Source organism: Gorilla gorilla, chromosome 21 (assembly GCF_029281585.2).
Source record: "Gorilla gorilla gorilla isolate KB3781 chromosome 21, NHGRI_mGorGor1-v2.1_pri, whole genome shotgun sequence".
In the NCBI taxonomy this organism is placed as follows: Eukaryota; Metazoa; Chordata; class Mammalia; order Primates; family Hominidae; genus Gorilla; species Gorilla gorilla.
The window spans coordinates 15,883,063-15,896,927 of NC_073245.2; the positions used below are offsets into that span (position 1 = coordinate 15,883,063).

At 38.6% G+C, this 13,865-nt stretch overlaps 2 protein-coding genes across 6 annotated transcripts in view; one reads left to right on the top strand and one right to left on the bottom strand.

Annotated features, from left to right (window-relative positions):
• Positions 1-13,865, bottom strand: part of TRMT6 (tRNA methyltransferase 6 non-catalytic subunit) — a 69,142-nt gene that overhangs the window by 20,294 nt on the left and 34,983 nt on the right. The gene's annotated exons all lie outside the window — the stretch shown is intronic.
• MCM8 (minichromosome maintenance 8 homologous recombination repair factor) overlaps positions 1-13,865 on the top strand; it is a 50,188-nt gene that overhangs the window by 7,552 nt on the left and 28,771 nt on the right. For 4 of the 5 annotated variants that reach the window (XM_004061784.5, XM_055372544.2, XM_055372545.2 and 1 more), the window contains 5 exons: positions 421-619; positions 4,858-4,943; positions 9,013-9,164; positions 9,405-9,600; positions 13,575-13,605. In XM_004061784.5, the coding sequence (XP_004061832.3) occupies positions 421-619; positions 4,858-4,943; positions 9,013-9,164; positions 9,405-9,600; positions 13,575-13,605 (664 nt within the window). The remainder of the gene's footprint in view (positions 1-420; positions 620-4,857; positions 4,944-9,012; positions 9,165-9,404; positions 9,601-13,574; positions 13,606-13,865) is intronic. The other variant, XM_055372546.2, reaches the window with a different exon arrangement.

Sequence of the window (13,865 nt, forward strand, 5' to 3'; positions counted from 1 at the left end):
CTGTAATCCCAGCACTGGGAGTCCGAGGCGGGCGGATCACGAGGTCAAGCGATCGAGACCATCCTGGCCAACATGGTGAAACCCTGTCTCTACTAAAAATACAAAAATTAGCTGTGTGTGGTGGCACGCACCTGTAGTCCCAGCTACTCGGGAGACTGAGGCAGCAGAATCACTTGAACCCGGGAGGCAGTGGTTGCAGTGAGCTAAGATGGCACCACTGCACTCCAGCCTGGCAACAGAGCGAGACTCCGTCTCAAGAAAACAAAACAAAACAAAACAAGAATGGTTTAATTCTTGTGATATTTCTGATATATCGAAGGGATGATTTGGTTTGAGAATTCCATAGTTGCTCCTGAAAGGAACTTGTGAAAATATAAAAAACATCAACTTTCTGTTCATTACTTCCTGTTTTGTCTTTAGGGTGTACAACTATGAGCCTTTGACACAGCTCAAGAATGTCCGAGCAAATTACTATGGAAAATACATTGCTCTAAGAGGGACAGTGGTTCGTGTCAGTAATATAAAGCCTCTTTGCACCAAGATGGCTTTTCTTTGTGCTGCATGTGGAGAAATTCAGAGCTTTCCTCTTCCAGATGGAAAATACAGTCTTCCCACAAAGGTAATATGTTCTTTAACTGCTTCTTTATTTATCTTGGTAAAGAAGGCAAATCAGAATACAGAAAACATTTCCCAGTGTTTCTGAACACAGAGCTTATTTTTATTTTTTATTTTCAATTTTCTGCTTTTATATTATGAAATACTTCAGGGTAAGAAAAATACAGAAATAAATAAAACATTCCACTACTCATCACCCCGAATTTACATTTTTCAGCTCCGGACACATTTTTTAATGATATAAAGCATTACTGGCACAATTAGTGTCTGTTTTTTACCCTTTACCTATACCATTCCCAGGGATGATCATTATCCTGAAGTTATTATAATATGCATCCCTTCCATTCATATTTCTGTTGACTTCTAGGTATACACACCAAGTTTTTTTTCCCCTTTATTTCTTCTACTATTTAGAAGTGATGGGTTTTTTTAAATCTTTATTAGCCTTTATTAAACTGGATTTTAAAACTATAGAAAAGTGCAGAGAATAATGTAATTAACATTTATCTACTCTATGATTTGGCAAATATTAATATTTTGTTATTTTAGCTTAATTTGTAACAAAAATATGGTTATATAAAGTTGAAGTCTCTCTGTTCTCAGTTTTGTTCCCTTTATTTGCTCCCCAGATGCAACCACTATGCTGAAATTGGCATGTATTCTTCAAGTTTACATTTTTATTCTTGACTACATATGTAGAGTTAGTTTTTTGTATTGTGTTTACGTAAATGGTATGCTGAATGCAACACGCAGCTGTTTTTTTACTTGGTTATTTTGAAGTTCTACCTATTTTAATACATATCAAATTCTTTCATTTTTACTATTGTGGAGTGTTGCTTTAAATAAATAGCCACAATTTATCCATTTTCCTGGAGGTAGACAATTATGCTCTTTCCAGTTTTTTATAAGAACAAATGGTACTACAGAGAACATTCTTGTACATATCTCCTTAGCAGAGGAATACTAAGTTGTAGGCTGTACTTTTTTTTTTTTTTTTTTTTTTTTTTTTTTTTTTTGAGACGGAGTCTCGCTCTGTTGCCCGGGCTGGAGTGCAGTGGCGCGATCTTGGCTCACCGCAACCTCCGCCTCCTGGGTTCAAGCAGTTCCCCTGCCTCAGCCTCTCGAGTAGCTGGGACTACAGGCACGCGCCACCATGCCTGGCTAGTTTTTGTATTTTTGGTAGAGACAAGGTTTCACTATGTTGGCCAGGCTGTTCTCAAACTCCTGACCTCGTGATCCGCCTGCCTCAGCCTCCCAAAGTGCTGGGATTGGCCGGCTGTACTTATTTTTAACTGTATTAGATGTTACCAAATTACTTTCCAGAGTATTGTTCCCAACTTAAATCTTTGCTGGTAGTGTTAAGTAGTTACCATTTCTCTGTCTTTTCATTAACACTTGGTATTGTTAGACTTGTACATTTTTGACAGTTTGTTAGGTATAAATAATACTGCATTTATAATGTGAATTTTTCTGATTTCTGTTGTGGTTGAGCATCTTTTCATATCTTTACTGGCCATTCAGTTTCTTTATCGAATTTTCTATTTATATCTAATGTTCATTTTCCTGTTTATTGGTTTATTCTTTAATTTTGTTTTTTAGAGATGGGGTCTCATTCTGTTGCCCAGGCTGGAGTGTAGTGACATGATCATAGCTCATGACAACCTTGAACTCCTGGGCTCAAGTGATCTTCCCATCTCAGCTTCCCATGTAGTTGGGACTACAGGTGCCAGCCACTGTGCCTGGTTCTATTAGTTTATTGATAGGAGTTCTTTATACATTCTAGATACTAATTATTGTTGATTATATACATTAGATATTTTCTCCCAGTCTTTGGTTTGTCTTTTAACTTTGTGGGTTTTTTGTTGTACAGTTTTACATTTTGACATCATCAAATTATTGTCTTTTCCTCCATAATTTGTATATTTTATGCCCTGCTTAAGAAGCCGTTCTTCGGCTGGGCTTGGTGGCTCATGCCTGTAATCTCAGCACTTTGGGAGGCCGAGGCGGGCAGATCACCTGAGGTCAGGAGTTGAAGACCAGCCTGACCAACAGGGAGAAACACCATCTCTACTAAAAATACAAAATTAGCCAGATGTGGTGGGACATGCCTGTAATCCCAGCTACTCGGGAGGCTGAGGCCAGAGAATCGCTTGAACCCAAGAGGCAGAGGTTGCAGTGAGCCGAGATCACGCCATTGCACTCCAGCTTGGGCAATAAGAGCGAAACTCCGCCTCAAAAAATACATAAATAAATAAGAAGCCCTTTTCACTCAAGCATTATAAACATATTTCCTACATTGCTTCTAAGAATCCTAAGTTTTGTTTTTTATCTTTAGATCTTTTGTCCATCTGGAATTTAAGCCATTGGTGACGGGCATAAAACTAGGGATTTAAGCTGGGCATGGTGGCATATGCCTGTAGTCCCAGCTACTCAGTAGTCTGAGGCAGGAGGATCGCTTGAGCCCTGGAGTTTGAGACTAGCCTGGGCAGCATAGTGAGACCCCCATCTCTTAAAAAAACAAACTAGTGATCTAATTTTTAGGTGAAAAGCTATTTATCCTGACACCATTTATTAATGAAGCCCTTGTTACCATGGATGTATAATGTTTCCTCGGTGGTACCCAGAGTCATCTTTATCACCATTGGGCTTTAATAAATTTAACATTTGCTAAATTTTTGCTCATGTGAAGGGTTGAATCCTTAGTGAGGTAAATAGTCCCTTGAAGAATTAAAAAGGGAAACATAAGATGTTTATGTTTGAAATTCCTAAGGCTTCTTTCTCTTACTGGAAGAAGAGGGTATGTGAGATTCAGCTATTGGTTCTGAATAATCAGTGATGTTGATAGATGGGTTTCATCTGGTGTTTGTCTTGGCTTAAGGTTCAAGGTATAACCTTTAGCTTAGAGGCCAGAATTTAAATCCTGATTTAAACCAGATATTTTCTTCCTTTTATTTTGAAGACGGGGTCTCACTCTGTCACCCAGGCTGGAGTGCAGTGGCATGAATACAGCTCACTGCAGCCTTGACCTCCTTAAATCAGATATTTTCTAGACAGTATTTGTTCAGGGTATTTTCATGCCCCCTAATAAATTAGGTAGTAGCATTGACTCATGAGTGATGTCGTGAAGAGGTCCTCCATTTGTCTGAACTGTGGGGCTTTGAAGTGACAGAAAGATGGCTGTTTCAGTTGATCTCTATTCCAGCCACTATTGTTGCATAACACATCACTCCAAAACTCAGTGGCCGAAAATAAAGCCAATCATTTTATTAGTTCTCATGATTTCTGTGGATCAGGAGTTTGGAAGAACTACTCAACTGGCTAGTTCTGGCTCCAGGCCTCTTATGGAGTTGTAGTCAGATGGTGGCTGGAGTACAGCAAGGTGGCTGGGGGCTGGCCGGGCATCTTCTTCTCCATGTGGCTGTGTGGGCTAGTTTGGGCTTCTTGCACACAGTATAGCAGCTCAGGGCACTCAGTCTGCTTATATGGCTGCTGACAGCTTCAAGTCAAGAAGTGCAGTTGGTAGGCAGAAATGGCCTTGCCTTTTGTGAGCTAGTCTCAGAAGTCGTGCAACATCACTGTGTCACATTCTGTTGGTTACAAAGTGAGTCACAGGCCTTCTCAAATTCCAGGAGAAGGAATTTGCCTTCATTTCTTAATGGAGGAGTAGCAAGGTTCTAAAAAGTCTTGAAGATAAATATCGTTGCGATCATATTTGGCAAATACAGTCTGCCACAGTCTGAATTTATAAATGCTTCTTGAGATCCAAACACCAAACAAGTGCCTGTGTGGCATAATAAATATTACACTCTACAGAAAGTGCAAAAGGAGCCTAGATGAGAAAGCTGGGGATTAAAGAAAACTCTGGAAAGCCTTTTGAAAAGGAGAGGATTGGCATTGGGCATGTGGGACAGAATGAGAGGGTTGTTGAAGGAGCGAGAGGTGGCATGGGCACAGAGGAAGCAATAAGTGCTTCGTGTGGGAGGCAAGCAAAGCACCTTGCATACCCATAGCAGGATAAGAACAGTAAGTGAGAAGGATCAATGGGAAAGTGCCTCAAAAGCTGTCGATATTAAATTGTTGCAGGAGGAAATAGAAAGTCATTAATCTCTCTGGATTTTACTTTACTAGCATCCTGAGACCAACTTTTAAAACAATATTAAATGAAATGTTTTAACTGAATTTTCCTGAGGTGTGATTATAGTTTATCAAAATCTGAATGTGAATTACTTTTGTTTCATTCAGTGTCCTGTGCCTGTGTGTCGAGGCAGGTCATTTACTGCTCTCCGCAGCTCTCCTCTCACAGTTACAATGGACTGGCAGTCAATCAAGTAAGCGATCAGACTGTTACATAAAAGGCAGGCTTTAGATGTCACACTGTTGAGAAAATCCATAATTTTACTGTATTATATTGTACATTTTATCTAAATGACAAAGTGTATAATAGTGTATAATAGATGGTTTATTTGATGGAGAGTTTCTTTGTTAAAATAATTCTCTTTTTTTTTTTATTTGAGACGGAGTCTTGCTCTGTCACCCAGGCTGCAGTGCAGTGGCGCGATCTTGGCTCACTGCAAGCTCTCCCTCTGGGTTCACGCCACTCTCCTGCCTCAGCCTCCTGAGTAGCTGGGACTACAGGCGCCCACCACCATGCCTGGCTAATTTTTTTGTATTTTTAGTAGAGGTTTAGTTTAGAGGTTTCACCGTGTTAGCCAGGATGGTCTTGATTTCCTGACCTCGTGATCTGCCCGCCTCAGCCTCCCAAAGTGCTGGGATTACAGGCGTGAGCCACCGCTCCTAGCCTAATTGTCTTTATTTGAAATTTATTCTCTGTCAGATTCCAGAAAGGATTCATTATGCAAATATTGTGTCCTAATGAGAAATAGTTGATTTTATATCTCAATTATGTGATTAATTGAACTGGATATAGGCCATAAGCAAAGCTGTATGATTCATTCCATATTGAGCTGTGATAGAAATAATATTGTTTTGAAGTTTTCAAATTAAGACTTCCTTTGAAATGGCATGTTTCATTTTATGTTCTCAATGTTGCAATGGGGCATTTTACTATAGGGTTTTTTAATAGCTTTTTTTTTTTTGCAAGTCAGAGTTTTCTTTGTGTATGTATTTTTCATCCCATAATTGATTACATTTTTTCTAGCTGTAGATCTATAGCTCATTCCTAAATATAAAATAATGAATGGTTTTGAAGTCAGTGCTCTCTAGCAAACCTGGCTGAAATGAGATGGTCCTAAGAACTAAGAACCTAGGGAAAAGATAAGATGATCTGCTGCTAACTGCTTCACCCCCTTCTTCCCTGAAAAATTAAGACCAACATACATAATAATTAATTGTACTATAGTGAGATCTTTACAAACACCCCATTTTATAAAAGAGGAAATGGTTAAGACTCTTGAGTATGATCATGTGGCCTATGAGTATAGTAGAGCCTGATTTCCAACCCAGTCTGTGGGACTTTTACCACTTAAGAGGGACAAAGGATTAGTCTGGAGGTAGTAAGTTATTTCAGTTGATTATTCACAGTCACTTACAGATCAAACTTCTTGTTCTACTCTTTCCTCCCTTCTCGCTACTGCACTTGACTCATCTTAAAAAAGTGGGTGTGGGGGGGTGAATTGATTGTGAAGTGGTGAGTGATCTTGGAGCAAGGTTTGAAGTCGTGCAGGTTAGGTGGATGCCAGCGCCTGGCCCAGGACCTGAAAAACATTGAGAGGTAGTCTAGATGTATGATGAATGTATTCCAAAGTTACTATTTTAATGTTCAATGATTGTACTTACATTAATTATTAAGTAAAAAAAGCTTTAATGTAATAACGTGCATGTTTTTAAAAATTCAATCAGTGTGGAAAGGCACAGTCCCCACAACTTGCTGTTAAATTATACATAACTTTAGATACCATTCTTGTGTCTTTCATGCTTCGCTTTACTGCAGTCATTCTATGTGAGCTGAGGACGTTAGAAACATACTTGTTCTTTTATCTTCTAGACTTTCTCAGTTCCGACATTACTTTAAATTGTCAAGGTTTACCTTTTGTCTTCTAATTATAGTTGTCTTCTAGAGTTTATTTATAGGTCATGTCTAACAAAAACAATAAACAGGCATTTACATTTTTATGTTAATAAAAATGCCCGATATGGCATTCCCCGGGATAAATAATATGAGCTTCTGACTTCTCCCTCCATCTTTTCTACTCCTACTTGCGTCTTCAGTGGTCGAAGCCAGTGCTGGAACTGGCTGGACAGTTTATCCCCCGTTAGCAAAAAACCTAGCACATGTGCAAGCCTCTGTGGATCTGACCATCTTCTCGTTCCACTGTCTCTTCCATTTTAGGGGCCATTAACTTTATTACCACAATAATTAACATAAAACCTCCAGCTTTGTCCCAATATCAAACACCCCTTTTCGTCTGGTAAATCCTTATTACGGCGGTCCTTCTACTCCTTTCCCTTCCCATTTTATTAACATAAAAATGTAAATATAGCTCAACAAAGAACCAAGTGAATGATCAAATGCCAAGCAAAGGAGCTGTAATTTATGTCACTGGGTTTTGTTTTGTTGGTTTTTACCCCTTAAATGAAAATGACTCAAGCATCAAATTATCTTTTCTTATACTCTGCTAGTTATTTGGAATTATCCCACATTTTAGTGTGCATCATATTTGGACTGTAACTTTGTCATTTAGTACTTTATTTTTCCTAAGGTTTCTAAGTGCTGGTTTTACTTCTTAGAGTATGCCTGTACCATTTCACCGTAATTTTCCGTTCTCTCTTCAATATACTATGGAATACATGGAATCCACCTTTTATTCTTAAAAAACAAAAACAAACACACCTTCCTTCTGCTTGAGTCTGGATCAGTAGTTCTCCAGACCTGCATTCCTGCTTCATCCTGGGATCTTGCTTCATTGCATTTTTTCTAAGGAATATTCCCAAGTAAATTTTCAGAAAGTATACAGGACAGGTAAAAAGTTCTAAGCCCTTTCATGTCTGAAAATGTCTTTATTTGGATCTTAGTCTGGCTAAGAGTTTGCTAGCTATTGAAGTCTATTTGGTTTTAATTTTCTCTGCTGTTTATGAGAGGTCCGGTGCTCATCTGATTCTCATTCCTTTGAGGACTGGACTTTTCCGCCTCTTTGTAACCATTTTATCTATCATGCTGTGAAACAGTGAAAGTGTATGTAGTTGTCTCTATCCTGCTTGATTGGCAGGATCTTTTGTCTTCAACTCTAGAATATCTGACTGATTTCTCAGCTTCCTATCAGATGCATTCCTTGGATTATTTGTTTTAACTTTTTCCTCATTCTTTCATTTTCTTTGTTCTGTTTTCTAGATTTCTTTGGCTTTTTCTTATATCTTCTCTATAAATGCTTGATTTTTATATACATGCTTTAAATTTTCTTGATTTTGTACTTGTTTCCCCATAGTTCCCTTTTTGTAGTGGCTTATTCCTGTTTTATCATGGCAATATTTTCTCAAAACTCTAAGGCAGTTTGTTTTTAATACTCCCTGAATTATTGCCATTTAATTTTCAAATGTCTGATGAGGAATGAGAAAGTGTTTGAAGTAGGTAGGATAGGTTTCCTTTGCAATTTTTTAGGTAGTAGCTTTTTCTCACAAGACTTTACCTCTGAATACAAAGATAGGGGTTTGGGCTATCAGATTTTGCTTTATGAATGTGTTTTTGAATTGGAATTGGGTTTCTCAAATGGTAGAATGAAGAGTCTTTATTCTGAAGCTCTGATATTCTCACTGCACAGTTTAGCTCCCTTCACAGAGGGGATGGGTTTGTTTCCTTAGAACAGTGCTCTGGTTTTTGCCAGATGATAAAGTACGCATTCTTCCCCTACCCACCTGTCCACTCACCTTCTCCAAAAATTCTCAACAGCTATTCCATGACTTGTCTTTCTGTTGATTACTGTTTTCTTCCAGCCATCTACTCCTGCTCTCTATTCCTGCCACATCCAACTTGGAAGCTTCTCTGGGGCTCTGCTAAGAACGTTGGGTCCCACTTTTCTTGTACGCTTATAGCTTTTGCCCATGTGTATTCTGGACTTTATTTTGTTTTATCCATCAATATTTTACCATTTGCTGTTTTCAAAAATTTCATTAATATCTCATTTGCTGATGATACCTCTACATACCCCCAAATTTTTAGTGACTCATTTTGGTGGACATTTTGGAGGGAGGCTAGGCAAATACATATGTTCATTTGGCTATCTTGAATTGGAAACTGCTGAAGTAATTTTAGATATACCATTAAACTGTTAATAAGCAAATCTGCTTTTATCTTCCTTAGCATCATGTGAACCTGAATAGTTAATATCTTGCAGAAACCATCCAAAGTAAGTATTCTAACTGAAAACTATTTAAACTTTTTAGAATCCAGGAGTTGATGTCTGATGATCAGAGAGAAGCAGGTCGGATTCCACGAACAATAGAATGTGAGCTTGTTCATGATCTTGTGGATAGCTGTGTCCCGGGAGACACAGTGACTATTACTGGAATTGTCAAAGTCTCAAATGCGGAAGAAGGTATGGTACAACTCTTCATTATTTGTCTCTCAATAATGATTCATCAACGTTCATCTTTTCTAAGATGCTCCTGAACCTCAAATAATTTGAGGAATTTCTTGTTGCTTACATAAGATGAAACATTCCCTTTTAAAAAAACATGTATTTGTAGCTCCCTATGACTTTGTTTTATATTCTAGTTGAGTCATTGTAGGGAAAATGAAAATACCAACTATTGTATTTAACACTTTTAATTTACAGGTTCTCGAAATAAGAATGACAAGTGTATGTTCCTTTTGTATATTGAAGCAAATTCTATTAGTAATAGCAAAGGACAGAAAACAAAGACTTCTGAGGATGGGTGTAAGCATGGAATGTTGATGGAGTTCTCACTTAAAGACCTTTATGCCATCCAAGAGATTCAAGCTGAAGAAAACCTGTTTAAACTCATTGTCAAGTATGTATGCTGTCATTTGAAATTTTATTACATAGATGCATGTTGGGGGTTCTCTTGGCTACAGGTAACAAAAAACTAGTCAAAATGGTCGGCACACTACAGTCCATGTACCAAATCCAGCACTCCATCCCCTTGAGTATGGCTTATGAACTAAGAATGGTTTTTATATTTTTTAATGGTTGAAATAAATTAAAAGAATATTTCACAACACATGATCTTATATGAAATTCAGATTTCAACTGGATATGGTGGCTCACGCCTGTAATCCCAGCACTTTGGGAGGCCGAGGCAGGCGGATCACTTGAGGTCGGGAGTTCGAGACCAGCCTGGCCAACATGGTGAAACCCTGTCTCTACTAAAAATACAAAAATTGGCCGGGCTTGGTGGCGGGCGCCTGTAATCCTAGCTACTTGGGAGGCTGAAGCAGGAGAATCACTTGAACCCGGGAGATGGAGATTGCAGTGAGCCAAGATCGTGCCATTGCACTCCAGCCTGGGCAACAAGAGTGAAACGCTGTCTTAAAAAAAAAAAAATTCTGATTTCAGTGTCCATAAATAAAGTTCTACTGGAACATAGCCACACTCATTCATTTACATAGTGTGCTGCTTTTGTGCTACAGTGGCAGAGTTGGATAGTTGTGACAGAGAACATATATATGGCTCACATATTTTTGCTTTATCCTTTTATAGAAAAAATTTGCTGATCTCTAGTTTAAACAATACAGAATATTTACTATCTTATACAAGAAGTTTGTCGCTCAACAGAAGAGTGAGGGAACAGTGAATTCCAAAGCCATTTCAATTAGTTCTATGTAGGGTGTTGCTCATAGAGATTCAAATCGAATTAACATATATTCAAAAAGTATTTGATAATTTTATTTCAATGCTATTGCCATGCCGTGGAGAAGCAGCAAAGTATAGGCATTTTTTGCTTTAGTGGTTAAGAGCTTTTCTTTGGAGACAAACCTAAGTTAGACTCCTGCTTTGGGCATTTACTTCCAATGTGATCTGGGACATATTACTTAATTTCCCCTTTATTTGTATCACCTTAAAATGGAAATAATAAGACTTAACTCAGAAGGTTGTTCTAAAGATTAAGTGGGATTTTATAATGTATTTAACATAACTACTGCAACATACTGTTACTTTTGATAATTTTTTGACAACTGTGGGGTAATTTTGAAGAAATAGGAGAAAATGAGAGAGACTGAATAATAGATATATCTAAGAGAGGTAAAGAACTAAGAACGTTTTGAAATGCATTGTATTATAAAAAGTGATCTTGGCCAGGCACAGTGGCTCAAGCCCGTAATCCCAGCACTTTGGGAGGCCGAGGCAGGTGGATCACCTGAGGTCAGGAGTTCGAGAACAACGGGACCAATATGGTGAAACCCTGTCTCTACTAAAAATAGAAAAATTAGCTGGGCATGATGGCAGGTGCCTGTAATCCTAGCTTCCTGGGTGGCTGAGACAGGAGAATCTCTTGAACCTGGGAGGCGGAGGTTGCAGTGATCTGAGATCGCGCCACTGCACTCCAGCCTGAGCAACAGAGCAAGACTCTGTCTCACAAAAAAAAAAAAAGTGATTTTGTCATGCTTTGCTGTTCAGTAGGCTCAGGTCTCTAAGAGGATTTGATGCTTTTTCTTTCTGGCTTTAATATGTTAATTAGCTGACTGAGTAAAGAATAGTGCTCCACAGGGGTTTTTTGTCCTAAATCCTACTTCCCTCTGAATAAAAGCCATTCAGACCCACCCTGGAAGAGAGACTGCTCTAACTTAGGGTTGCTGTGGTGGTTTGGAGTGAGTCCTTTCAGCAGGTGGCCAAGGAAGCAACCTGGTCGACAATCCAAACATCTTTGGTTCCTCTTAACAGTTGTAAATTAAAACTGAACATTTTTAGTGGTCCCTCTTCTCCAATACTTATAGAAGAGTAAGTATGGAAAACTTTAGTTTTCTTCCCACAGTTTGCTTTTTCCCCCTCCATGTTTGTGATTTCAGCATCAAAACTAGAATTTTTCATGGTCCTCTATTATCAGTCTAGCAGAGATTGGCAAACTAGGCAGGCTGCCTGTTTTCATAAGTCAAATTTTATTAAAACACAGCCCCACCCAGTTTACTTACATTACTGTTCACAGTTGCTTGCACACTACAAGTTGAATAGTTGTGACTGAGACAGTATAGCCTGTGAAGCTGAAAATACTTTCTGGCCCTTTAAGAAAAAGTTTGTCAACCCAGCTTAGGTGACAGTAGAAGTTTATGTTTTAGTTTAGATTCCTTCAGAAGCAATGATTTGGATCAACATAGTTTACTTGGGAGGTGATTCTGGAGTTACTGGTAGGGAAATGATGGCAGCCAGTGTAGGTGCCTTAACGAACAGGTGACCCACTAGCGTCTGGGACATAATCCTCCTGGGCCAGTGGAAAACTCCACAGTGGAAAGCCAGCTTCAGTATTTTTCCATTTAAGGGCCTACATTTGGGACTGCCCCCAGGAGTATTAAACACCTCAGCACTTCTGGCCTGCCCATCCTGCCTGCCGATTATGCTTGTGTGGCCATAGAAAGGTCTTTGGCAGACAGGTGCAGATGCCAGTAGGAAGCCGGAACATACTGAACAGTGAGTGCCAAGGGGGTATGAGCACACCACCACCGCCTTCTGTGTTTACATATATTAAAAGGGAATAAAGACTCATGTTTTACTCCTGATTTTCTCTCCCACCCTATTTTTGTTTGTTCCTTGTTTATAAAATTGACAAATATAAATGTACTGTTTTATACTCTTAATTTTTTTTAGAGAGAGGGTCTTGCTGTGTTGCCCAGGCTGGATTGCCGTGGCACAATCAGAGCTCACTGTAGCTTCAAACTCCTGGCCTTAAGTTATTCTCCCACCTCAGCCTCACAAGTAGCTGGGACTAAAGGTGTGTGCCACCACGCCTGGCTAATTTTTAATTTTTTTTTTTTATAGATATCGGGGTCTCACTTTGTTGCACAGGCTAGTTTTGAACTTTTGGGCTGAAGCAGTTCTTCCACCTTGGCCTCCCAGAGTGCTTGCTGGGATTACAGGCATGAACCTGTAAACCAAAAATAAAATTCCAAGGCCCCCCACCCATTTAAACAGACTTCCTCCTCAGCCAGGGCTCTTAAGATTTAACCTGAAGGACTGATTCAGGCCACAAAGGGAAGTGGGGGTCAGACATGCCTTATTATACCTCTCTGGCATTAACATCAACACAGATTTTAAGTCTAATAAGAAACATTTTACAGCGTGTTCTCTCTCAAACCTGCTAGCTAAAAGCTTCATCTGCATGATAAAACTTTGGTCTCTACAACCTCTTGCATCCCAAACATTCCTTTCTATTGATCCCAGGTCTTTAGACAAACTCAACCAATTGTCAACCAGAAAATGTTTAGATTTACCTGTAGGCTGGAAGCCCATGCTTTGAGTTATCCCACCTTTCTGGACTTTCTGGTTCTACAAATCACTGCACCCGGCCTCATTTTGTTATTTAATTTGACCTTTTGACTTGAACTGAAAAAAATGAAATTTTATCCCATCTTAGAGTATTATATACTGAGTTCCCTTCTTAGTCTCCTTTCAGTGACTTGGCTGCACAGTCTCAAGATGTCTGTTCACATAAAATACAATATAATCCCGTATCCTAAAATGGAAGACCATGATTGTGATGCATTTTAAGGCTAGTTGTGTAAGAAGAGCAACATTGTATTTAGTTACTTTAAGATGCTTTGCAAGTATCCTCTTTTCCTTATGCAGGCAGAGTTTTTAAAAAATTCTAACCTTTATAGATTAACCAAGAATTTTGAGAAATGTACTGTAAGAATAAAATTTCAGTTGAGGGGATGTAAATTTTTTACATTTGTCTTTGTTGATATTAAGCAAGTTAAACAAATTGTAAAGGAGATCTCCTAATGGATCAATGAAGTATAAATTAGAATTTATAAGTTGTGTTCTGTTTTTCAGCTCGCTTTGCCCTGTCATTTTTGGTCATGAAGTAAGTATTTTACTTCATCTTTACTCAAAAAGTATATAAGGTTAGCAAAAATAACATAAAAACTTTACAGAAAGTAGCAAATTTCTATTGGCCAGTTATTTATATCTTAATATGAATCTTTATTTGTAAATTAATGATATGGGAGGCAAGCAAACTATAGCTCCTTTTTTTGTAAAATTGTTTTAATTTTTTGAGACAGGGTTTTGCTCTGTCACCCAGGCTAGAGTGTGATGGCGCAGTCATGGCTTACTGCAACCTCC